This window comes from Numenius arquata, chromosome 8 (assembly GCF_964106895.1).
Source record: "Numenius arquata chromosome 8, bNumArq3.hap1.1, whole genome shotgun sequence".
Classification (NCBI taxonomy): domain Eukaryota; kingdom Metazoa; phylum Chordata; class Aves; order Charadriiformes; family Scolopacidae; genus Numenius; species Numenius arquata.
The window spans coordinates 25,144,390-25,169,153 of NC_133583.1; the positions used below are offsets into that span (position 1 = coordinate 25,144,390).

Genomic DNA, 24,764 nt, shown 5'->3' on the forward strand with positions numbered 1-24,764 from the left:
CTCTCAGCCTGTCCTCACAGCAGAGGGGCTCCAGCCCTCCCAGCATCTCCATGGCCTCCTCTGGCCCTGCTCCAAGAGGTCCATGTCCTTCTGCTGTTGGTGGCCCCAGAGCTGGAGGCAGCACTGGAGGGGGGGGTCTCCCCAGAGCGGAGCAGAGGGGCTGAATCCCCCCCCTCGTCCTGCTGGCCACGCTGCTGGGGATGCTGCCCAGGGTGCGGGGGGCTTTCTGGGCTGCCAGCGCATGTTGCCGGGGCGTGTGGAGCTTCTCCTCCACCAACACCCCCAAGTCCTTCTCCTCAGGGCTGCTCTCCGTCCATTCTCCGTCCGCCCTGGATTTGTGCCCGGGGAAGGAGACGCTAATTCCCTTTTTCCCAGCAAAAGCTTATCCTGCTGCTTCTCCCTCTCGGGATGACGGGGTCTGGGGTCCAGCCCCAGCCGCGGGGCCGGGCGGGCTCAGCCGGGGGCGGGCCGGGGGCGGCGCGGCGGGGCCGGGGCTGGCGGCGGCGGCGGCGTGGTGCGGAGCACACGGCGGTGTCCGCACCATGGGCTGCGGCTGCTGGCGGCTGCTGGGCGTCGTGTGCCCGCTGCTCCTGCACCTCGGTGAGTGCCACCGGGACGGGGCGGGGGGAGCGGGACCGGGGAACCCCCCACCCTGCGTCCGGGCTGCCGGTGGCCGCGGCTCGGGCATCCCCGGGCTGTCCCCGGCGGGGCTGGGGGAAGCCGGAGGGTGGGAGCGGGACCCTTAGTTGTCTCCGGTTTTGCTGCCCGTTCCCTCCCCGAGCCGGGCTGCCCCGAGCCCCCCCGGTGTCCGCGGGGGGCTCAGCGATCCGCCGTCGCACGCCGGGCAAGGAGGGAAGCGGCTTCGCGGCGCTGCCCGGGGGTCGCTCCGCTCGGGCAGGGATGCTCCTCGGGTCCGGCTCTCCAGCCCGGAGCCGTGCCCAAAGCCGGCCCTGCCCGCCCACCCCACGCTCCGGCTGGCTTTCCCCGCCCGCCCTCCTTCCCCCGGGACCTGTAGGGCACCCTGCCCGCCGGGGAACGGGCACCCCGCAGATCCTGCGCCTCACCGGCACCAACTTGCGGTCTCCGTGCTCTCCCCCTCCTCCCAGAGCCAAGGGAGGAGACCGTCTGGCTCTGGGTGCAGCGGTACCCGGTGGCATCCCTGCCCCGAAGAGGGGTGTAGGGGGTGGAGCACGGGGACCCCCAAGCCCGGAGCAGTTCTGGAGCTGGGAGGGTGGATGATCCCAAAGCAGGACGGCTGCCTCGAGGCTCGCTTGGAGCCAGCGTTGCTCTGCAGCACCCGGGGCTCCCTCCCTGCCTTTCCCTCGGGTCTCTCTCCCTGCCGGAGCCGGAGGGAAGGTTTTTTCCCATGCGGTTTTTGCGGTGGGGTAGCAGAGGTGATTTGCCCTCCTGGTTTCTGCTTTCTGCCTGCCCTGCCCAGCCTCATGCCGAGGGAACCGGGCGGAGGAGAGGGCTCACGCCGGGCATTAGGGGAGCCAGGGAGACCAAAATCCAGCCTGCAGCAGGGACCAGCTGGCCGACATCTGCTGGCCCCAGCAGCCAATGTGTCCCTGGGCTTAGTCGGAGAAGTGCTTGTTGCCTGGCTGGGTCAAAACAGGAGGAACAGATCCCGCTTTCTCCGTCAATACCTATGATATTCGCAACCCACGTGGCTGCCATCAATCCGAGACTTTCCTCGGTGATGTGGTCAGGGGGTTTCTCATCACGAACACCCGCTGTGACAGGCTGAGGTTTCAGGCTTGCCCCAGTCTTGGTTTCGGCCACAGCCACTTTGCTCAGGGCCGAGTTCCAGGGGTACAGGCATGGGATGCCAGCGGCACGGCACACAGCTCCCTGGAGACATCTTGGCTGCCTTGGCAGCTGCCAGGCAACTTTCTGCTGCTTCTGAGGGTTCCTTCCCACAGGAAACCCCTCCGGGACTGTCCTTAGGCCTTTTTAGCATCCTCAGCTGAGAGAGTTCCCGGGCGCACACGTACGACGCTTCCGAAAGTCTCACACCTCCTGTGCTGTGGCGCTGCGGGACCCCCAGGGCAGAGCCAAGCTGACCACGCAGCATTTCCCTGTGACCTAGCCACACACCGGCTCTTCTTGGGCTTCCCCCAGCTGTGGATGGCACTCACGGTTGTCCCCAACACACCCTGTCACCTAGCACCCCATGGCTGGCACCCAGGTTTGGCCAGTCCCTGTGGTCCATCCCTTGCAGAGCAGAGCAGGGAATTGGGGCTTCCCGGGGTGAAGCAGCTGGAGTTGCAATTGTACCTCTTCCTTTTGTGCTTTTTCTTTCACCTTTCCTTTTTCCCCTTCCCTTTTCCCTTTCTCTTTCCTTTTCTCTTCCCCTTCCCCCTTCCCCCTTCTCCTTTCCCATCCCCTTCTCCTTCCTCGTCCACTTGTTCTTCCCCTTTCCTTCCCTCTTCCCCTTCCCCTTTCTCTCTCCCCTCTTCCCCTTCCCCCCTTCCTTTTTCCCCCTTCCCTTTTCCCCCTTCCCTTTTTCCACTTCCCCTTTCTCCTTTCCCTTTTCCCCTTTCCCCTTCTCTCCCACTGCAGTAGGAGCAGGGACTCCAGCTCGCTGAGCCTTTGCTTTTGTGGTTTTTGTTTGTGTTTTTTGTTTTGTTTGTTTTTTTTTTTCTGTTGTAGTCCCAAATTAATCTTTGCTGTCAGGGGATAAAAGCCGGGACAGATGGCTCCGGAAAGAGCCCGGGGGCCGGAGGCAAGGCGGCCGGCAGGCAGCTCTTACCCCGCGGCTAATGGCAGCGTCGCTTGTGGGGTCACCACATCACGACATGTAGGGCTCCTGGGCCAGGGGAGAAGGTTCCCTCCAAGCCTGGGAAGAGGATGCCATGGGGGGGTCTGGCAGCATGTGGTGCCAGTCCCTTGCCACATTTCGGGTGTCATCCCAGCCTGGTCACACTGCCCCTGAGCCGGGCAGGCAATGGCCGCTGGGGGGGTCCCCAGGGGCTCAGCTGTGTCTCTCCCCACAGCTGCAAGCCAGGAGCCCGTCAGCATGGCGGGGAAGTGTGACACCATCTACAAGGGCTTCGCCAGCTGCCTCATCAGCCTAGGGGACAACATGGCCCAGAGCGTCTGGCGGCAGCAGGAGGAGGGCAGCGAGGAGGCGCAGGAGCTGGACACCATCTGCAAGTGAGTGTCCTCCGTTCCCATGGGGACAGGTTGGGACGGCCGGGTGACCTTGCCAACAGCGGTCCCCCATCACTCCTGCCCCGTCTCCCCAGGTCCTGGGACGACTTCCACGCCTGCGCCAACGAGGTGCTGTCGAGCTGCCCCGAGGAAGCAGCTGCCATCTGGGAATCACTGCGCCGGGAGTCCCGCAAGATCCAGTTCCAGGGCAACCTGCAGGAGCTGTGCAGCGCCCGGGGCCGCCTGGCCAGTGCCCGCGGTTCGCCGGCCGCCGAGACCAACCAGGCCACGCTGCGGGGCTTGGCCGCCACGCTGCGACCCCGTCTGCTGGCCCTTTTGGCCCTGCCACTGCTGGTGGCCCGGCTCTAGCCCTGCGGGTGCCCGGGTAATGCCCCGGGTCGGTCCCCTGGCAGTGGCCAGGCACTGGCACCCGCGGTCCCTGCCGAGCCCACCTTCCCCCCCCGCCAGGCATCCCTCGTGGGGCACAGTCCTCTCCTGGAGCCCTTCAGATGGATTTATATTTATATTAAAAGACGCTTTTACATTTCTCCTGTCTCTCTGCCATGGGATGCCCTTTGCGTTCTTCCCACGCTCCACGTTTGCTCTGGGGGTTGGAAAGGGGATGTTCCCCAGACCAGCCCTGGAGAGGGTCACTGGGGAGGGGGGCTCTGTGGCTCTGTCCACCCCCAGCGCATCACCTGTGGCTGCACTAGGAGCCCACGGGACCCCAACGGCACTGGGGAGGGCTGGACCGGGGATTCCCACCGCTCCTGAGAGCTGCTTCCCAGGGCTGTCCGATTATTCCCTTTAGAGATGGGTCAAATGGTGTCTTTATTTTAAGGGGCATCTTGGGGAAACATCGATTGCTTCTCCTCTGATGGGCAACTCCGGTGGCCTCCATTTTATTTTTGTCCTGCTATGTTTGGTCCTATTAACAGACATCAAGGAAATTGGGGTTTGAAGGGAAGAGAGGGTGGGTTTTTAGCCGAGGTGATACCTGGGACCTGAAGCTCTCATCCAGGTCCAAGTGGAACTTGATGAAGTTAAAGCAAGACGACGTCCTGGAGTTTAACTTGGTTAAACTTGTGTCAATCAATGGAAGATGCTCTTATTCCCATCCCTGTTGCTGTTACGCTGCAAACGTCAGATATTTTTTTCCCTAGCATGCTAAAACCCATCGTGGCAAACCAGTTCATTCCCCTAGACGTAGGCTGGTGAAGTGACCTCCCTGCTCTCCAGGGAACAGCCGTCTCCCCTCGCCTGCCACCTGAAGGGACATTAAAATGGCAAATGGGCCACCCCATTATTGCTCGATTCATCGCAAAACCTCTTCCTGCAAGGCCTGGCCACTTAAACTTGTGGTCGCCAACCTCTGGGGTGTCATCCTGGCTGCCTCGGTTCCCTGCCAGCGTCTGGGACCAGGGAATGCCGCCTGGATTTCTGTGCCATGGTGCATCCTGTGGGGTGAGCGGTCACTGCTGATCCCCCAGCTTTACGGGGGTACCCCACAATTATTTCATTATCCAGCCTGGACTGGGCTGGGGACGGACACAAAACATCGCATGGGGAGCTTTGAGGAGGAACTTCTTCACTTTGAGGGTGGCAGAGCCCTGGAACAGGCTGCCCAGGGAGGTGGTGGAGTCTCCTTCTCTGGAGACATTCCAAACCCGCCTGGACACGTTCCTGTGGGACCTGCTCTGGGTGGACCTGCTCTGGCAGGGGGCTGGACTAGATGATCTCCAGAGGTCCCTTCCAACCCCATATCATTCTGTGATTCTGTGAGCTCACAGGACACAAGACAAAATGCCGTCCCGGTTCTCCTGAGCCAGCAGCTGCCTCTCCCTGTGTTTAACACTGGCGCCGAGGGGGGGGAGATGATAATCCGCCAATTCCTTCTTTTCCAGTTCCCGACGATACTGTGTTTAAGGGTGAATTAATGCCAGATCCCCGCAGCCTGGCTAAGAGGATAAATGCCAGATGGGCGCAGCGCCCGTTGCCACGCCGGCACCTCTGCCGGGCCGGCATGGTGGGCTTGCCACCACGGGCACTCCCCATCGTCCTCTGGGGACGTGGCCCGGGAGCTGGAGGGCCACCAAAGCCGTGCTCTGCCAGGCCATCATCCTGATAATGACACTGGCGTGCACCAAATTGTGCCACTTTGGTCCAGCCAGGAGCTTGTGAGTGCCTGGGAAGACCTGCAGGCACCCACCAAACACGCAGGGTTGCATGCAGAAAGACATGTCCCATGCCCTGGGAGATGTCACCATGTGTCCTGCACACCAGCACCTGTCACCACACAAGGCCCACACCCTTGGCTATGCTGCCACACATGTCCTGCAGCTGGAAGGTGTCACCACGTTACAACACATGGCCAAAACCCTTGGCTATGCTGCCACATGCTTCCTGCAGCTGGAAGGTGTACCCATACGTGACATCAGAGCATGTCACCACACAGCCTGCAGGCACTGGAGGCTCCAGGGAGCCGGGGCTGGGATTTGGGGATGCTGGACTAGGACTGGCCCTTGGGTCACTGCTGCTTGGTGACACACCATGGTGCAAGGGTCCATAGCAGAGCACTGCCCACCATCACTGTGTCATCCCTTCAAGGAGGTGTCCTCAAGGCCGTGAGTGGCAGTGTGACAGCAAGGATGGGCAGGCCAACCCCTGGGAAAGCTCTCCAGGTGCTCCAGGACAAGCAGCCGGTGTCTGTCCTCCCGTTGGGTTAAAGGATTTGGGGCAAGGATTTGGGATAGTCCTAGCGTGGGAAGGGCCAACGGTTTGGGACAGTCCCACCATGGGAAGGGACAACATCTTCGTTCCTGCCCCCCAAAACAAACAGCTGGTGACCTGCGCACAGTCTGGAGTCTTAAAGCATCTGCCCAGGTTGAAACCCTGGATTGGGAAGGGGGCGGGGGACGACTGGTGGCCCCTACCACCGGGCGCCTCTGAGCAACCAGCATTCTGTGAAAACCCACCGCTCGGGTTATGAAACTCCGGCGACCTACTTTACACTCCCCGCTTTTGTTCTTAATTCCCAGATATGGCCGCTCTCCAGATTTTGCCCATCAAGGCAAATTAATTGGAGTAGATCCTAATTTGCTCTCTGCTATTCTTTGGGCAGAAGATTAAATGCTCTGCAGACATTATCTCCCTCTCTCTTTTCTAAGAGACAAACCTGAATTATTAAAAAAAAAAAGAAAAAAAGAAAAGGGGATAAAGGAAGGCCGAGTTGGGTTCAGCTGATGTTTGAATTCACTCTTTGTAATCGCAGAAGGGGCCGGGGAGGCTCCCGCATCCCCAGGCAGCTGGAACCAGATGGTGACACTATTCTGGGCAGCTGTGTAAGCGAGACATCACACACGGCACGATGACACGATGGCCAACCTCTCGGCCATGCCGTCTTCGCCACGCGATGGATGAATCCTCCATTCCTTTGCCCAGTGAAATTCCTCCTGGCGAAGGTACCAGCCAGGGAATGACTCCTTGTCTGTGGGGACGCACTTGGGTTTCTCCAACAGGATGGGCTGAAGCCATGTCAGGGCCACCAGAGGAGGTGGGACAGCTCATTGCCCTCCCACAGACCCCAGTGTCACCATCCCAGTCTGGTGTCCCCATGGAGGAGCGCAACCAGGCACCAGCCTGTCTGGGGAGAGCTGCCTCCAGCCGCTCTCCAGGGGGAGAGGAAGCATCGGGAGCCACACGTAGCCTGGAGGACACTATGTCACAGGGCTGGCCACCACCCAAGCTCGCCTGGGGATTTCTGCCGAGCCAAATGTCCAATTTTCCATAAGGAAATGCCAAAAGGCAACCTCAATCTCCACAGATCGGATGCAGCGGACACAGCTGAGCCAGAGTCACCTCTGCCGCTGGGGCCATGCTCAGCCCCCAGCCTGGCACCCCCTCTGTGCCCAGCTTTGGGGCTGTTTTTTTCTCCACCGAGGCATATGGAAATTTGGATTTCTTTTTTAAGCAGCTTTAATTGAACATCCTCCCTCTCCGACCTCTGCTCAGCTTTGCCGGGACAACCTTGAGCTCTGGCACAGCATGGCTGCTGACACTCAGGTTCACTGCCGCGTGGGGCTGGGACGCAGCTGAGAGGAAATCCAGGTTTCCCTCTTCACCGCGTGTCCATTTGACGGCAGACAAGGAAACCTGCTGTGCTCTGTGACCTTTCTATGGCCCAGCACAGCAGGAAGCCCCAGGCTCCCCAAATTGCCCCATGCCCTGGGTATGCAGCAATGTCCCAGGGTAGCCTCGGGGTGCCAGGGGATGCTGGAGGTGGTGCTGGCCGTTTCCATCACTCCATGGAAAATTACAGCTCGTTGCACCCTAGTGAGACTCCGGATTCAGATAGCAGCGCTGCAGGCGGGTGTTGGATGCAAAGGGAGCTCCAGAGGCCTCTTGTCTGAGCTCCTGCTCCAAGCAGGGTTTATCTTGGAGCTGGAACAGGCAGCTCAAGGCTGGAGCTGGGCACCTCCAAGGAGGGAGGAGTCTCCACCTCTCTGGGTATCCACCATCAGCTCAGTGGTCCCAGGCTGCCTTGAGCAGCTTCCACAGGAGAAGCCATGAGGAAGCTGCTGATGGGAGATGCAAAGCCCTAAGGGGAACCCATCCTTGCAGAGGGATGATGGTTCCCAGGAGGGAGCAGCCAGGCTGTGGGGCCACTTCTACTGCTGCTGCTTCGAAGCAATCCCTGCCTCGATGGGCTGAATCCTTCCCATGGCGCCACAGGCAGACTGTGGGTCTTGGGGGTAAGAGCTGGCAGGAGATTTCTGAACGAAGGAGGAGCAGGGAGAGGATCCTCTCTTGGGAAAGCAACAGCTTGGAAGAGGGGAGGCAGAACCAGGTGAAAGTCAATCAAGAAATGAGAAGATGACAGCTGTCTGACAGGGCAGTGAGAGGCTGCAGAGTCTCAGAGCTGGGCACCCCCAGTGGCAAGGTGCTTACCCTGGCCATGAAACATTTCTTGCTGGCGAAATTACTCTAGACCGAATAACAGATTTCAGGGCCCAACTTTCACTGACCCCAAACTCAAATCAGGTGCCCAAACTGACAGGCAGTGGCTCACATAGAGGAGAGGAGGGTTCTCCGAGATCCCTGCCCGCTCCCAAGTTCCATCACAGGTTCCACACTTCTGCCACGAGCTATGGGTCCTTCCTGGCCTCGGCCCTGAGTAGTTTGCCGGGCGGATACGTTGGCTTTGTGCGGATGCGTTAGCTTTGTGTGGATGTCTGGTGTGATGTTCTCTTGCCTCTGGTGGGTCTCAGAGCACTACTGCGGCATAAATAATACAAGAAAGAGCCACTCTGATTGAAGTTCTCAGAATTCCATGGTTCCAGCCCAAGAGTTCAATATGTGTTGGCTCTTTGACATTTTTCTGCTGATAATTAGCAGTGGTGATGGACCTGTAGCTGCCTCATTTGATATTCTTATGAGCTGGCAAGGAAACGACGTTGTGAGGAAACGACTAATGGAAAACGCAAAACCCTGAGGAAAACCCATCCTCGCAGAGCGGTTATCCCTGTCCCAGCAGCTGTGGCCAAGGTGAGGCAGTCCCATGCTCCACATCCACCCGGATCAGCTGGGCTGACGAGGAGAGGTGCTTTTTAATTTGCTGGTGGCACCAAGCTGGGATGACCTTGAGAAACAGTCTAAAATAACAGGATCAACTTTAACAGGGACATGTGCAAGTTTTTACACGTTGGGCACAGGGTAAGGCACCTCCCAAGGACACAGTGGGGAACGTGTGGCTGTGGAAACATCTCCAGAAGGAAGACGGGAGGGTTATAGGGCTGAAAACACACCAGCAGCACCACTGCTGTGTGGGAACACAAGAACAGGCTAATTTCCCTTGAAGGAAACTGTACAACTCACCGGATCTGTCAAGTCCAGCCCAATCATCCCCTTCTCAGACATCTCACTCATTGCATTTCCGTAGCTTATCTGGAATTAACATGGAAAAGGAACTGATGACAATAGCAGGCATCAGCAGGTATAACTTCTATTACGGTGTGTCTTACTAAGCATTTTAAACAGCCGTAGAGCCCAGGAGTGTTAAAATAAAAGCAGCTATTTTTAAAAGCATGGTAGGAGTGTGAAAATAGCCCCTCTCCACTCAAACCACGTCGGGAATGACGTGACAGCCAGGCTGGAAACAAAACACAACAGTGTGGTGTTTGTGTCTTCCCTGGAGAAAGATGTGTCGTCAGTGTCTCTGCAAGAAGGTGTCATCCCTCGCCCTGCTCTGTCCAGGTCACTCTGGGGTTGAAACATGGAGTGTTTTGTTTAAGGATGGAGAAGGGGGATGAGGAAGAAAGTCCACTGGCAGTTACCAAGCAAGCTTTGCAGGTTTTGTCGCACTTAGTAGCTGGGGAAAAGAAAGGAGAAAGGAATGCGCCTCGTTATTCTGTTGTGCACAAGAGCGAGCCCACAGGGACCTGCCAAAAAAAGGGCTGACGCTTCCGGGCGATTTTCTTGCAAAGGGAGTGTTTTTCCAGAGCCCTGCAGCCCAGCGGGGAGCCCTCAGAGCCGCTTGGTGGGAGCAGCTCTCCCAGGCGCTGCTGGGGAGCCGTTTGGGTTGGGTTTGGCTCCAGAAAGGAGGTGAGGAGTCGTCCCTCCTCAGGCAGTGGTGTCACCCTGGCTGCCCCTCAGAAGCGGGAGTGTGGGGAGTGGGAACAAGCAAGTTGGGGGTGGGGCGCTCCTGCTCAGGCGGTGGGGCTGAGGGCATCCTGGGACCCACAGGGCTGAAGGGGGTCCTGGGCCCTGTGGGGTGACAGGAGTCCTGGAGACTGTGGGGCTGAGGAGGTCCCAGGGCCTTGTGGGACTGAGGAGGGTCTGGGGCCTGTGGGGGCTCCTGGGGCCCATGAGGCTGAGGAGGATCCTGGGGTCTGTGGGGCTGAGGGGGATCTAGGGACCTGTGAGGCTGAGGGATGGCCAGCCTTGTGAGTCTGAGGGGGCCTCTGGGGCTCTGTGGGGCTGAGGGGATCCCAGGGCCCGTGGGGGCTCCCGGGGCCTGGGGGTCTGAGGGGCCTCTGGGGCTCAGAGAGCTGAGGGGGCCCTGGGTCCCACAGTGCTGAGGGGATCCGGGGCCCGTGGGGCTGAAGGGCTCACAGGGCCCTTGTGGGATCCCGGGTCCCACGGGGCTGAGGGGATGCCGTGGCCCGCGAGGGCTCCCGGGGCCTGTGGGTCTGAGGGGACGGGACCGGGGCCGGGGCCCGGGAGGGTGTTCCCAGCGGCCCCCGCAGGGGGCGCCAGAGGGCGAACGGCGGAAGAGCGCCCCGCCCCGCCCCGGCCACGCCCACCGCCGTCTCCGCCAATCGCCAGGCGCGGTGTCCTCGCCCGCTCCCGCCTCCTCGTCCCCCCGGCTCACGGTGATGACGTCAGAAGGCGGCGCCGAGCCGCGGGGCCGGAGCGGGCTGAGGTGAGTGTGGGCTCGGCCGCCGCCCGGGGCCGCCCGCTTCGCTCCGGGCTGGGGAGGCGGCAGCCCCGGCTCCAGCCCTGGCCCTCCCACCTCCGCCTCCCCTTCTCGGGGGCGTTGGTGGCTCAGCCCAGCGGCGCGACAGCCGTGCGGCCCGCGAGGGCGCGGCGGGCCCGGCGCCTCTGCCCTATCGCTGTCCGGGGGCAGCGGGTACAGGCGGGCCCGGAGCGTCTCCTCACCGGGCCGGGGAGGGTGCGGGGCTTCCCAGGCCTGGCGCCGAGACTGCAGCGGGAGGAGCTACCCGCCCAGCCTTGGGTCCCCTCCCTGGAAAGGTTGGGGGGGAAACGGCCTGGTTCGGAATGAGTTATGAAAAATAATAAGAGTTTGGGAAATCCCGGTTGGTTTGACTGGTTGTATCCTGCAACCGGCTCCGGCATAGCTGCCTGGAGTGCTGCAGGAGCCCCAGCCCTGGTTCTCCCCTCAGAAACCCACCGAAGGCTTACACTGCCAGGCTGGTAACACCAGGTTTGTGCCAGGCAATAAGATGCACTTTGAAATTTATTAGTAAAATTAAAGGTCAGGCCTTTTTTCCCTGCTGTGCTGCGTTGGCATAAGTGTGATTTGAAGGTTGCTGTGTGTGAGCATTTCCTAATGTAGTTAAGAGCTGATGTCTTCAAGTTTCTTACAAGTTGTGAGGTATTTAATTGGTGGTGGAAGGGCTGCTAGGCCTCGGGTGGGTTTGCCAGGTGGCTGACACTCCTTATCCATAGGGACACCCGCAGGACGAAACTATTCAGGCCCTGATATTTTCAGAGAGGTAGAGGACACTTCTGAACCAGCAGGAGTTGAGGTGTTGCCCAGCAGAGCCATAGGAGGCAACATGCTGGTTGTCCAAGGAGGGAAGCAGGTAGATGTTGAAGCATAAACCCCATGTTCCTTCTCACCGCTTACGACTCCAGCTCAGGTGTGCTGTCCTCTCGCCAAGAGTTTGGACCTGCCGAGTATGTGATTTTCCTGCTCAGGGGGCTTGTAATGCCCCATTTCTCTAATGCATTAGTTCCTTTTCACAGACTCTCAGTGATTAATACACAGGAACGTTTCCACCTGCACTGATGTGGAATTAAAGTGCTTGGTTGCTGGCTGTGGCGCGCAGCTCGGGGCTTCTGTAGGCTTCACTGAGACCCTTGTGTGTACGAGGAAGAGCCACTGACATACTGGCAGTCGATGCCTGATCTCAGTTAATGTTATTAGTGGATTTATATACAAGATTTTCAAGCTCAGCGTTTGACCCTTCTCATTGGTTTTGTTTACGGGTAGGACATTTTACACAAGTGTGGAATTACTCTGTAATACCTTGTTTGCAGGTGCTCTCATTCCGTTCATCTATTAGCCTGGTGTGCTTTTAGGCGCAATAATGCTGGGATGAACTGTCCCTTCAGGCATTATTCAGGCATTATTCAGGAATAGCTGTGGTATTTATTTTTTTGACATAGTACTTTAATCTGAATGAACACTTAATTACAGGACAGCCCTTGGTGAAATTCAAATGTCAGTTAAGCTTTCTGTGAAGTTTGTTTTTATTTCTACTGCTTGCACCCTTTTATAGGCATGTTTGTGCATGGTTGGTGTGCTTGACTTTGCGGCACTGCCAGGAGATCTTAGGTGAGAAATTACTTTGTTGATGTGTGATTTTTAAAATTTAATCTTAACTAAAGCCTTGTATTCTTTCCAGGTTGGATGTAGAGTCTAAACTTCTTCCGGGTGTTCCTCTAAAACATTTCTCCTTTCTCTGTGTATTTCCCCTGATGGAAGATCAGCTGAGTTCATGTTCTGTGGTTCGTGCTGAAGAGCTGCTTGGAAGAGGTGGTGAATGAGTGAAGATACGTTTGGTGATAGTAAGGTGTACAATTACGTTTCAAGGCTAACGGCTTTTCTGTAGCCTTCTGTGAAGTCTCAGGCACCATATTGATGGGCTCTGAGCCAAAGAGTAGAAGTTTTAAACTGCTTGGCTAACTGCCCAGAACGCATACAGGCAGGTTCTCCGTCTCCTCACCAATCAGACTGTTTTAATCAGCACCTAAAGATTTGCTGAAGTGCAGCAAATGGTTCTGCTGGAATACAGTGTGATGAGCAGGAACTCCCTTTGCTTTCGTCTGGAGCAGCTGGTAGAAATTCCACTTCCTACACCCAACTCCATGTGGAAAACCAGAAGTGCCGCTTGGTAGCTGAAGGTGCAAAAGAAAGCAAAGCTGAGTCAGGATGTTAAAATCTGTTAAAGCCTACCTTGATTTCTTAGGGTTTGGAGGGTGAGGGAATTGCTGGCTAAAAGCTGGTTAAATAAGGGCTGCCTTCTTGCAGGGGATGCAGTAAGTTAAGTGGTAATTAAAGTGCATCTTAAAACCAATGTGCCTCTGTCTCCATATTCCCTGCCTCCTGGGCAGTTTCTGTCATCCCTGGGAGCACAGTAGTGGAAGGTTTATGACACTGGTACAGCTTCAATATAAAGAAAATCTTAGGAAGATTTGTTAAATGAACACGTTGCTGAGATACTTTTTGGAGTTTCTAGTGAGAAATTTCAAAAGTCTAAGATTGGGAGTGGCTGCTGTGCTATGAAGTTGAGCAGATGAAAAAGAATTAAGGAAAATGCTCAACTCTTTCCTTAATAAGATTTTTATTAAGCGTTTGGGGCTGGCCAAGAAGACCTCCAGAGGTCTGTTCCAGCCTCAGCTATTCTGTGACTCTGTGATTCAGTGCTCAGCTGGGAGCATTAAACAAACTGTGCTTAATAAAAAGAGATATTGTGTGATTCCCACAGACATCTGTTCTGACCATGACTGTGTTTTTATAGGCACTCTCTTCTCTAGGCTGTGATGAAAGCCGGGATGTGTTGTGCATGCTCTGTAGTATAGTAAAGTGAAAACCCCAGACTCTTAGTTTGCAGTAGCGTCACTCCTTTGAGACATCAACCACTAGCTTTTTTTTTTTTCCTGTTTGAAACTTTGCAACACTGATTCCTATTTATCTGTTTCTTCTCATTCTTTTCCTAAGGTTCAAATGCGGGAATTGCCCCGGATGTGGTTGCTGCTGATGCTGTCCTGGGAAAATGCCTTGATAGGGAATTAACACTGTTCAGTGATGGGCTGTGGGACAAGCAAAGTGCTTCCTGAGCCCCCCAAAGATGTGCAGCTAGACCTGGTTAAAAAAGTCGAACCGTACACAGGCCACAATGACATCTACAAGCATTTCATCAAAGATGACTGTGGGACTGTCATCAAAGCCGGCTCTCCCTCACCTCCGCGTCAGGCTAACCCCTACCCTGGGAACCACCTGCCCACCCCCGTGGACCAGCTGGAACCCCGCAGGAACAAAGTGGCTAAATACCGTGCCAAATTTGACCCCCGAGTGACAGCCAAGTATGACATTAAGGCCCTGATCGGGAGAGGGAGTTTTAGTCGCGTGGTGCGGGTGGAACACAAGGCTACCAAGCAGCCCTATGCGATCAAGATGATAGAGACCAAATACCGGGAGGGGAGGGAGGTGTGCGAGTCGGAGCTTAGTGTGCTGCGGCGGGTTCGGCACACCAATATCATCCAGCTTATTGAGGTGTTTGAGACCCAGGACCGTGTCTACATGGTGATGGAATTGGCGACGGGAGGAGAACTGTTTGATCGAATCATCGCTAAAGGTTCCTTCACCGAGCGAGATGCGACGCGTGTGCTGCAGATGGTGTTGGATGGTGTCAAGTACTTGCATACGCTGGGTATCACTCACCGGGACTTAAAACCAGAGAATCTGCTGTACTACCATCCGGGAACAGACTCCAAAATCATGATTACGGATTTTGGACTGGCAAGTGCTCGGAAAAAGGGAGATGACTGCCTGATGAAAACCACGTGCGGGACTCCGGAGTACATTGCTCCTGAGATCCTGGTCAGGAAGCCCTACACGAACTCTGTGGACATGTGGGCACTGGGTGTTATCTCGTACATCCTCCTGAGCGGCACTATGCCCTTTGAAGATGACAACCGCACCCGTTTGTATCGGCAGATCCTGAAAGGAAAATACAGTTACTCAGGCGAGGTGAGTGTGGCAGGGCTTATGGTGAGGGAAAGTCCAACGAGCAGCTCTCCAGAGGTGGGTTTCCGTGGTGACCAGAAGCTGGCTGTTGTGTGCAGGGTGGTAACATTACCAGGGTTATTCTGGCTTTTTAAATCCTTTCCTATTTTCTAGTTTGAGCAAGAGGAGACTGAGGGGTGGCCTCATCACTCTCTATAACTACTTGAAAGGACATTGTAGAGAGGTTGGTGCCGGTCTCTTCTCACAAGCAAATAGCGATAGAACAAGAGGGAATGGCTTCAAGTTGCAACAGGGTAGGTTTAGACTGGACATTAGGAAGAAATTCTTCACAGTAAGAGTGATCAGACACTGGAACAGGCTGCCCAGGGAGGTGGTTGAGTCGCCATCCTTGGATGAGTTTAAGAGTTGTTTAGATGTGGTGTTGGGGGATATGGTGTAGGGGAGAACTTTGTAGAGTAGGATAGATGGTTGGACTCGATGATCCCAAGGGTCTTTTCCAACCTGAAAGATTCTATGATTCTGTCTGCTTTCAAAACTGCTTCCAGCGCAGCGTAGTGAGCTCCTTTAAAAAAAAATGTATACCTAAAGAAAGAAGAGATCTCTTCCAGTAGAGCAGAGTATGCTTGTAGGTTGCATGTAGGTTTCTAGCTGGGGAGACCTCAGCCCTGGTAAGCTGCTGTTTCACGCTTCACTGTTGAAACCCCTGCCAGGGTGAGTGTTTGAAATGTGGCGTGTACATCCGTAGTCTGATTCCTGATACAAATCCAAGTGTAGTCTGAAAAATACCTTTGCTGAAAGACGAGGTTGTGGCAGGGCAAAAGGGCACTTGCTTCTTAGATCTGGAGACGTGAGCATTTCTGAAATTGGTCTGCATTGTCTCTGAGCTTAATATGTGACAAAAGTGAGGGTTGAAGGATAGTTTTCTTAGATAACTATGGAAGGAGGAACCTTGGGGGATAGCTTTTAGGCAGACGTTCCCTTACTCCGCGGAATGGCTGGGTGCCAGGCTGACACAGCTCCTGCTTCTGGTGATGGTGGGAGATCTTGATTACCAGCGCAGTCACCAAGTGTAGGCACAACCTCACTAAAAATCACGCTTACAGAAAGTGGGGAGGGATCCAGATCTGCAAGTTGCATTTCTTCCTATATCCCTCACTGGAAATATTAAAAACCAAAACTTTTATAACCTCCTCTTCTTTAGTAAGAGAGGAGAGTGTTTAGATTCCAGAATGCCATGACTTTGTGAGATGAAGCCCGCTGGGAAAGTGTTAAAGAGTTGCTAAGTTTATGATGCTGAAATGATGGTAAAGTAACTGTCAAAAAATAGAATAAATTAATGATTGTTCTTGTATTTTTAGCTGTGACAGGTATATTGGCATTTTAATGATGGATGGAAGGAGGCTAACATGCTGAGTTTTTAAGCATATTAAGCTACTTTAGGATTGTGTTTAAAAAAAACACCAAAAAATCACTCTCTGAAGGGTTTTCAGAGGTGTCAGTAAGTCGTTTATACTTGGCCCGCTTGTGTTAATAGACTGAATATCCAAGTTAAATGAAGCTGAGGAATATTGGCGTCTGCACGGGAGGCTACTGAGGAGAGCCCAGATTTGACAACCTTGTGAATGTTTTTATTCTTCCCATGTGCGCTTCTCAGAAGGTCTCCTGGTGCAGAGAGGAGACACAAATGTGAGGAGCCGTAAACCACCGAATCTGGCACTTTCTGGACCAAGTGTATTACTTCCCTTAGAAACTGCAGCTCTTGAGTAGTTTCTTGCCAACAGTATTCTGTCAACTGCTTTCTTGAATTCCGAGCCCCAGCTGACTTTGGCAGCCTTTGCTTCTTTTGTTAATTTGCCGCGTTAATATGATTTATGAACCAGCTGCAGAGTTTTAAGCGTGCAATCGGGTTATCCTAATGCCGAAATAGATTAATTACCAGCAGTGTGTAACATCTGCAGGGTCACACTGAAAGGCAATGCCTCGTTACCTAATTTGCCCTAGAACCAGTGGTAGTGGGTATGTTAGAAATTACTTTTCTCGTGTGAAAAGGCCAGTTCCCTCTGATGTTTGTCATGTGGCAAAACTCATTTTAAGTGCGTGCACCTCCTCGTGCGTTCTCATTTAAAAAGTAGGTAGTTGCTGGCTTGGCTCACCCTGAGTGTCGGCCTCTGGACAGCAGATTTTAGAGCTTTCTAAATTCCTTGGCCAAAAAGTTGGGTCCTTTTTTAGCTCACTCCATTGTGTTAGTCTTGGCCATTCATTTTTCTCCTCTCCTTCCAATTCTTTTACTTTAAAGAAGTGGTGTGGTGTAACGGGGTGGTTTCTTTGGTGAAAGTTTCCCTTCTTTAAGCTACTTGTAATCTTTGAGATGGGGTGATACATGAGCACTGTGGCTTTGTCGTGGCATAAAAAGTCTCTCGGATTGTTCACTGCCTCTTCCTGCGGGGTTTCGGATTTGTTTCTTTGAAACCTCTGAGCATTTGGCTGATGATGTAGAGAGTGGTCCACTGTGACTCCACGAGGTTTCTGGAGTGTTAACAGCTGATTTGGGGATGTCATGTTGTATATATAATTTGGTTCGTTCCCTCAGTGCGTGAGCTTGTGTGACATTGAATTTTGTCACTGTCATTCAACTTTGTCACTTGCTATTTTTACCTTTTTGCAGATTTTTTTTTTTATTACGTTTCGCGTGTTATCCAGGACAGGTTCCCCCCGTTATTGTGAAATGTGGTGATTCTGGAGTCTTAGAAGCAAGTGGTGGGACACAGGTCTGACACCCGATAAATGATGCTGATAGTGAGCTGTTGAGGTTAAAAACAAAGCCGAGGAAGTAGTGAGAGACCGCCAGATAAATTGGCTGATGTTTGGTATGGACAAACTTGAAGTGGTCCCACGGGAAGACGCGCAGTCTGAATTGTCTGTGAATGATGATGGGCCATGGAGGCTGTGCTTGCCCTTCAGAAAAAGCAATTTGAGGTTAAACACTTCTAAAAGTCATCTTGATACTCATGATTGGAAGCTGATTGATATTAGGAATTAGCGTTACTGTTGCATGTGCCCTTGCTGTGCTGTGCCCGTCAGCCACCGGCACTTGAATGTTGAGTGCGGTTCTGTTTCCCCTGGAAAAAAATTAAAGAAAAAAAAAAAAGCATCTGAAGAAGGGCAGCGTGAGTGGTATGGGCTGGCTTCCCTTTGAAGACCAAGTGAACAGACCAGGGCTGCTCTTCCAAAAAAATATGTGTTTGAGGGAGGTTCTGCCCAAACAGCACAGCCATAGGGAGACTGAATAGAGAGGAACTGTCTTGAGGGTTCCCTGGGGGAATTCAGGTTGATGTCCTCTGGTCCTTGTGTCGGAACTGAATTATTTTGAGAAATTTTGTGACTTCATTGCGACACTGGATGCTTGTAGGTTGTACACACGGTAACGTGTGCCACAGAGAAAGTGTTAGACTATATATTCTGGAAGTGCCAGTGCGCAAGCCTGAAGCATTTTACTTGTTATTCCACCACAAATTACATCCTTTAGGAGGCTGTTACGGATACTGTGTGTGACAGGAGTGGTTGTTTTTGAAAACTGGAGATGTTTTACTGCTTGGAAAGCAAATATATGTCGGCCAATAGCCCCGTATATTTTGCCCAGATGCTTTCTGTTCTTCCAGAACCAGGGAAAATAGATGCTTTAATTAACCCCTAAATTGAAGGTGTGTTTGAGTGTAGCTGGGTATTGGCAGGAGATGCAGTAACAGAATTCCCAATTTGTGAATAAATTCTAGGTGGAATCAAAGTGAGCCTGAGATTTAGAGGTGTCTGGCATGTTTCCCACAACCTTGCCAGCTTTCTTAAAGCCATCTTCTGGACTTTTAAATGCTTCCACATTTCGGGTGTTCACAGAAAATTGTTCTTTTTTTTTTTTTTTTTTTTTTTGTGTCACGCTGGAAGAAGTGGGAAGATGCCAGAAATGAGGCTGTTAAGTTTTTCAGACTAATGGAAGTGGCAGGAGATGTAAGCCCTGGTTTGTTTGGAACTAGAATGAGCAGAATACTTGACTGCGTGTCAGAAAGTCTCTGATAGATGCAGAAGAAGAGATTTCAGGGGGATGACTGCTGTTCTCTCTGTAATGTGAACTTTGAAGATGTGAAATGGAGGAGGAAATGTTAAAAGGAGCCTTTGAGGTAAAGTGCCCAGAGCTTGACAGCTTGAGCTGCCCAGCTGAGACACAGAAGGAGGGAGCCGTCCTCTGAACCACGTTTCTGTACCGTGTCACGCAGCAGCAGTGCTGCGAGTTTGCTGGGAATCGGTGCCGAGTCCCACTTTTTTTGAAAGGTCTGGCCTGAAAACCTGTTGGGAGAGGACAAAGCTGTATTGAGAGAGGAATAAAAGCCAAGATGCACGCTGACCTGAGAAAGGAGCTCCGTCTTCCTGAAAAACAAGTGAGCTCGTGTCCAGCTCCTGTAATTGCTTTGTGACGGGGACCCTCTTACCCTGCTCTCCTGTGCCTGGAGTGTGAGGGCTCTTTGAAGAGGCTGTTAGCAGATCAATAGCAGAGGTATCCCATAATAGCTTATTCAGGTACCGCTGACATCACTGCTCTGATTATCTCTTGTGTCTCCTTCTGTACTTTCTCAACTGCTTGGAGTGATGGGCAGGGTGAGGAATGAAGAAAAGCTGCCTTTGTAACTCGGCAGTGCTTTTTTTTCTTGAGCATCTCTGAATAAGGGTTACTTGGGCTGTTGAATTTTAATTGAAATCTTGGGGTAAAAACTGATTTCTGGGGGATCTCTTTGCAGCTTAAAAAGTTGTCTGAGGAATAAAGCTGGAATTCTGTTCACAGTTTCATCTGAATTTCAAAGTGCAGAAATGAACATGGGACCATCGTTACCCTGCTAAGACAGGCTTGCTCTGGTTCTGTTTCAAAGCTTGTCCTTCTCTTGAATACTGATACTTTTATGTTGCTTAACACTACCTGGGAAACTTGCTGGAAGAAGTGGGAGATAATGTGTTGTGGGTAAATTGGGAAGCTGGGCTCGGGATTGGTCTGGTTTTGATATCTGATCTGGGCAAATCCTCTCCCCTTGAGGTCTGTTTTCCTACTCGCAGAACAGAATCGGCTTTTTGCAGTGCGTTCACCATGGGTGAGGTTGGTGGTTGCACTTGTGGGAACATCTCTTAATCAGTTTCAAACCAAAAAAACCCTTCTTCTAAATAATGGTGCTGGTGGATCCATTGATCAATGTGATGCAAGGAGAGGCGTGTTTGATATGTGAAGGGAGCTGAGCACTGAGTGTTTGTAGGAGCTCTGAAAGGGACTTGGCAGTCACACAGCGAGATGATCTGCTTTTGTGTGGCTTGCTTAGGTTTTCCAGTGGTGTTTATTAAAGCCCCTCACCAAGGGCTCTTGAAGGAACTTTGCAGCTGTAATGCAAGAGTGGCCTTTGGATGGATCAGCAATTTGCTGAAGATAAGCACAAAGTTGAAATACGGTTCCATGGGGAAGGGAAAAAAAAAAAAACGGTAAAGTTTGAAGGATCTGTTCCCTTCTGCCCAAAAGGGATCAGGATGAAGTTCACTAATGAAGCCAATGATACAGAGTTCTTCAGATGGTGAAAACAAGGGCTGTGGACCTCCTGGGTGCAAGCTGCTGGGGACCTTCAAAGTTGTGCTGGGGGTGTCCAGCAGTCGGGGCAGGTACCACACGTCTGGATTGTGGTTTGGAGACAGCGTTATTTCAAGTGAGTTTGAGAATTGGAAATCAATCCCAAGTCTTACCAACTCCCACGGGCTAATTTTACTTGCTGTATAATACTCCTTTGGAAGGGCTAAACATGTAAAAAGTGAGGAGGATAAACATTTTCTATTAAATGGAAATGTTTCTGAACTCTTTAATTACGACCCGATGCTGGAGTTCCCCTGTAGGTAGGTGAAAAAGCAGGCAATGTATACTGACTAAGGGGTAATAAAAAGTGTATTTTGCAGATGAGAACATTAGTTTAACTTCCATTTCTCCTGCAGAAATGTGGTTTTTTTCCTTGGGAGAAATGAGTCTGTCTTGACATACATCTATACAGGAAATGTGGTGTGAATTGCATTCTGCTTGTGACTCTGCCCTTCTCTGTTTGGTGACTCATTGAGATTTGAAGCCTGAATGCAGAACCCATCCAGTCGTTCTCCCTGGCTGGCTTGCTCCCTGGTGCCCTTAATATGATGGCTTCAGTCTTTGACAGCTCCTCTTGCCAGATGGTTTTGCTGTTTAGGTTTTTTTTTACTTATTTTCTTTGCTCTCCTAACAACATCCCAAGATGCTGTCTTCCCTGGTGCCTCTACTGTCAGATAGGAGGGAAGGGTGACAGCAATTTTGGGGCTGGCTGCTAAAGTCTCATGTGTGTTTAAGCCATTCTTCCTGATGCCGTGAGCGTGTGGTGCCTCTCCTCACTGACTTCACGTGGGATATAAGCCCTTCTGTAGTTTCAGAAACATGAGTGCCCTTCATGTGGGGGCATGTTTAGAAACTTGTCCACTTCAAACCGAGCATTCTCACCAAAGAAGAGAATCCTCACCAAAGGATGAGGGTTCTCACCAAAGTTTAATTTTTAAGGCTTGTTCATTCTTCATTTAAAAACTGTCCTTTTCTTTCTATCTCAACAGCAAACCCTTTAGCCAGGCTCTGAACCATGTCTGAACCTTTGCAGCATCCCTTTTTCCTGACTTCACGAGTACATTCTTGCTCTGTTCTCATACACGCAGATCCCTGCCGCACATTTTTTGTAGAACTTGTTTCCTTGGCCACATGCCCCCAGATTTCTTCTTCTCCATCTCTTAAATAAAGAGATGTTACCTACACTTTCTTTCTGGGTTCACCTGGCCTGTGGCTGCTTGTTAGCAGAGATCGTAATGCTGACAGGGTGTGCTGTGGTCCGTCAGTCCGTCCCTGTGATGGATAGCAGCTCCCTAGGGTAACCCACAAGGCTGGAGACTTGTTCCTATACACGGGCTTCAGGAAGTTGTAATATGGAAAAATTAGTAAGATGCACATAAAAGTAATTTAAGTAATAATTTTATAGTATTTTCGCAGTGATGGCATCTTTTGAAGATAAGTCAAAGAGTACCTGTTTCTAAACCTAGATGCCATTATTTGTGATAATTTTATGATGATATCGATGGCATTCGTGAAGTGGTTCTGCTTTATATTTTGCAATAAACTGGTAAGCTCCAGTGGAGACAGCATCAACCAAGAGTTGGTCTGGCTTCCTGCAGTACCGTGGGGCAGTGCATACCACTGATCTTAAAATTACAGGAAGACTCAGGCACAAAGTGACCTCAGGAAGTCTCTGGTCCAAACCCCTGTTCTGAGCAGGGCTAAATTTAAAGCTAGATGAGGTTGCTTAGCACCTTGTTCACTCAAGCCTTGAAAGTTTACAAGGATGGAGATGTCACCACCTCTCTGGGCCCTCTCCTAGGGCTGCTCCAGTCTTGTAGGAACCATGTCTTTTCTTTACATTTGGACAGAATTTACCTGGTTGCAGCTTGATGGTCACTACTTGCCTTTTCACTGAGCATCTCTGAGACATCTAGTGTGGTGTCATCCTCTCTGTAACCGCCTGGTGGTCCTGATGGATGGACTGAGATCCCGTTTCTCCAGCTGAGGTTCTTCTGGGTTGTGGTCCTGCCCTCCTGCACATCAACAGCTTCTCCAAATCTTGGTAAAAGCAACCAAGAAGCAAGTACTAAAAAATGTGACGCTAAAGAGAGATTTGTGGCACAAATGGCTTCAGATCAAACCGACGGATAGGCTTAATTTGCAGAATTTGTATCTGCATAGCATTTCCTATTTCCCTTCTCAAGCATTCAGCATCTTAATGATCATCTGCCCTAGCTTGGAGTTAAAAGCACCAAGTTAAATGCAGATATTGAGTAAACTCTGCAAATGCTGCTATGGATAGATTCAGGCTGGAAGAATGCACTTAATTATGTGAAAAACAAATTACCCTAGTAGAAGATGAGTGCAGTAGTGTGAATGGTGTTCCTGTAATAACTAACATGGTCCATGTTAAGTAAAGAAACGAAACACTTTCTTCCCAAACAGTTTCCCTGCCTGCAGGTGATAACCAAAGCAGGAAGAATGAAGAGCGCTGGCAGTGCATCAGCAAACAGACCCTGTGCCTGTGCTGGTAGTTGCTACTTGACAGAAAGCAAAATAAAAATACACAATTTCGAACCAGGTGATGGATGCTTGCACTACGTGTTCTTATCCCAAGTACATCTGCAGGGTGTTTCCAGAGTCTTTTTGTAATTGCCCTCCTTGTGGAGGCAGGTTAATGGACTATGGAGGACTTTAACCTCTCAAATCCCTCTTGACATGACATGGAGGAGACGGATGACAGTCCTGTCAACTTTTAATATTAAATTTCCTGCTTTTCTTCCACTTTCTGAGACAGAATGGGGTACAGCTTGAACACAGGCTCCTTCTGACTTGGGTGGGAACCGGTTACTGAATCGCCTTGTCCCTCTCCAAAGGGGCCAATCGGGGATTGTATTACGACTCTGCTCAGATTTTCTAACAAATTACAAACTTATACTAAAAAAGACACAAGCAATAAAAAGAATAAGGTTGGTAACCTACTTGGCAACCTCCTTCCTATAAAAGTTGCAGGTGGAAATGTGTAGCAGGAGAGATCTGCGGGGGGGGGGGGGGGGAAGGACCAAATTTCTATTTTGCATAATTTGTATTTTAGTGTAGAAACTGATTTCCTGTAGGAGAGGAAAAAATTATACTTGCATATCACAGCAAATGTCTCTCCCCACTCCCTAGTGCTTTGCAGGAGAGTGCAATCGGTACAGAACAAACACGCTCAAATTTTGGAGGTGACTTTTTAAAGATCAAGAAGTTTAGTGTTGGTGCTGCAGCGGGATGTTCTGGCTGCCAGTCCTGGAATGGCTCCTGCGTGTTTGCACTTCTGGTCACTTAGAATTAATTACATATGCATATGTAATTTAAAAAAGATTCATGTTTTATTGTTTCGATGACAAAAAATTATGAACACTTCAGAAAAAATACCAGTTTAGAAAAAAATCAAGTGTTTCATAATGTATTAACTTTATTTTCTATTTTATCCTTTGTTGGCCCCAGAAATTCGTGCAAGTTCTTTCCTGCAGTTCATAACTGTAGCTTTGTTATATATCATAAGCTTTGTGTAATATGCGATATGCTAATGAAATCAGTTATTCAACTATTTTTCAACTGCCCTGAAAGGGGGAAAACTCTCCCCCTGGTGATTTCCTGCTGGTACATCTGTTTAAGACAGGCAGTACCCTGAATTTGGACTAGAGCATGTCTTCTCTGTGGCCACAGACTTGAATATAAGAAGTTCCACCTAAACATGAGGAGGAACTTCTTTCCTGTGAGGGTGGCAGAGCCCTGGAAGAGGCTGCCCAGGGAGGTGGTGGAGTCTCCTTCTCTGGAGACATTCCAAACCCACCTGGACACGTTCCTGTGCAACCTGCTCTCGGTGACCCTCCTGTGGCAGGGGGCTGGACTAGACTAGATGATCTCCAGGGGTCCCTTCCAACTCCATATCCTTCTGTGATTCTGGAAAACATTCAAAGCAGATCAAAAAAAATTGCCAGGAACAGAGAAACACCACTGCCCTCAAATGTTCCCATTGGTCTTTCATTTCCTGTATTTTAAAAAAATAATAAAGATATGTAGCTACAAAAGGCCAGGAGAGCTGGTGTCTGTCTCCCATTTATTGAAGATTTGCCTTTGTGTGGTGGCCTGTGCTGCCTTTTACTCTGAGAGATGCTCCTTGAAAAGCCACCTACTTCTTGCTCTGCAAGGCATGATCATCTCCTTGGCCTCTGGTCTTCATGCCAAAAGAGAGGAGAGATTCCGAACCAGCAGAGTGGCCAATTTTTTGCTCTTCTCCCTGGATTTTCAGTGTCCCCAGCTGTTAAAATGCAGCATAACAAGGAAAACGGGGACAGGGCAGCTGAAGGCAAAGTTTTAAAGCGCATTTTTATTGCTCTTTTGCATGATCATACAAGCCTCTGGGACCATGTTTTAGCTGTCTTGGGGGAAAAAAAGACTTTTTTGCAGCAGCTGCTCTGTTTTTTTCCTGTAAGC

At 51.6% G+C, this 24,764-nt stretch overlaps 2 protein-coding genes across 2 annotated transcripts in view; both read left to right on the forward strand.

The window, feature by feature from the left end:
- Positions 1-542: 542 nt before the first annotated feature.
- NRN1L (neuritin 1 like) lies at positions 543-3,522 on the forward strand. The gene is made up of 3 exons (XM_074152618.1): positions 543-600; positions 2,997-3,156; positions 3,249-3,522. Exons 1-3 carry the CDS (start codon positions 543-545, stop codon positions 3,520-3,522), a joined length of 492 nt encoding a protein of 163 aa, XP_074008719.1.
- A 10,096-nt stretch (positions 3,523-13,618) lies between these two features.
- PSKH1 (protein serine kinase H1) overlaps positions 13,619-24,764 on the forward strand; it is a 30,672-nt gene continuing 19,526 nt past the window's right edge. The window contains exon 1 of the mRNA XM_074151954.1: positions 13,619-14,650. Within this exon, the coding sequence (XP_074008055.1) occupies positions 13,706-14,650 (945 nt within the window). The 5' untranslated portion in view covers positions 13,619-13,705. The remainder of the gene's footprint in view (positions 14,651-24,764) is intronic.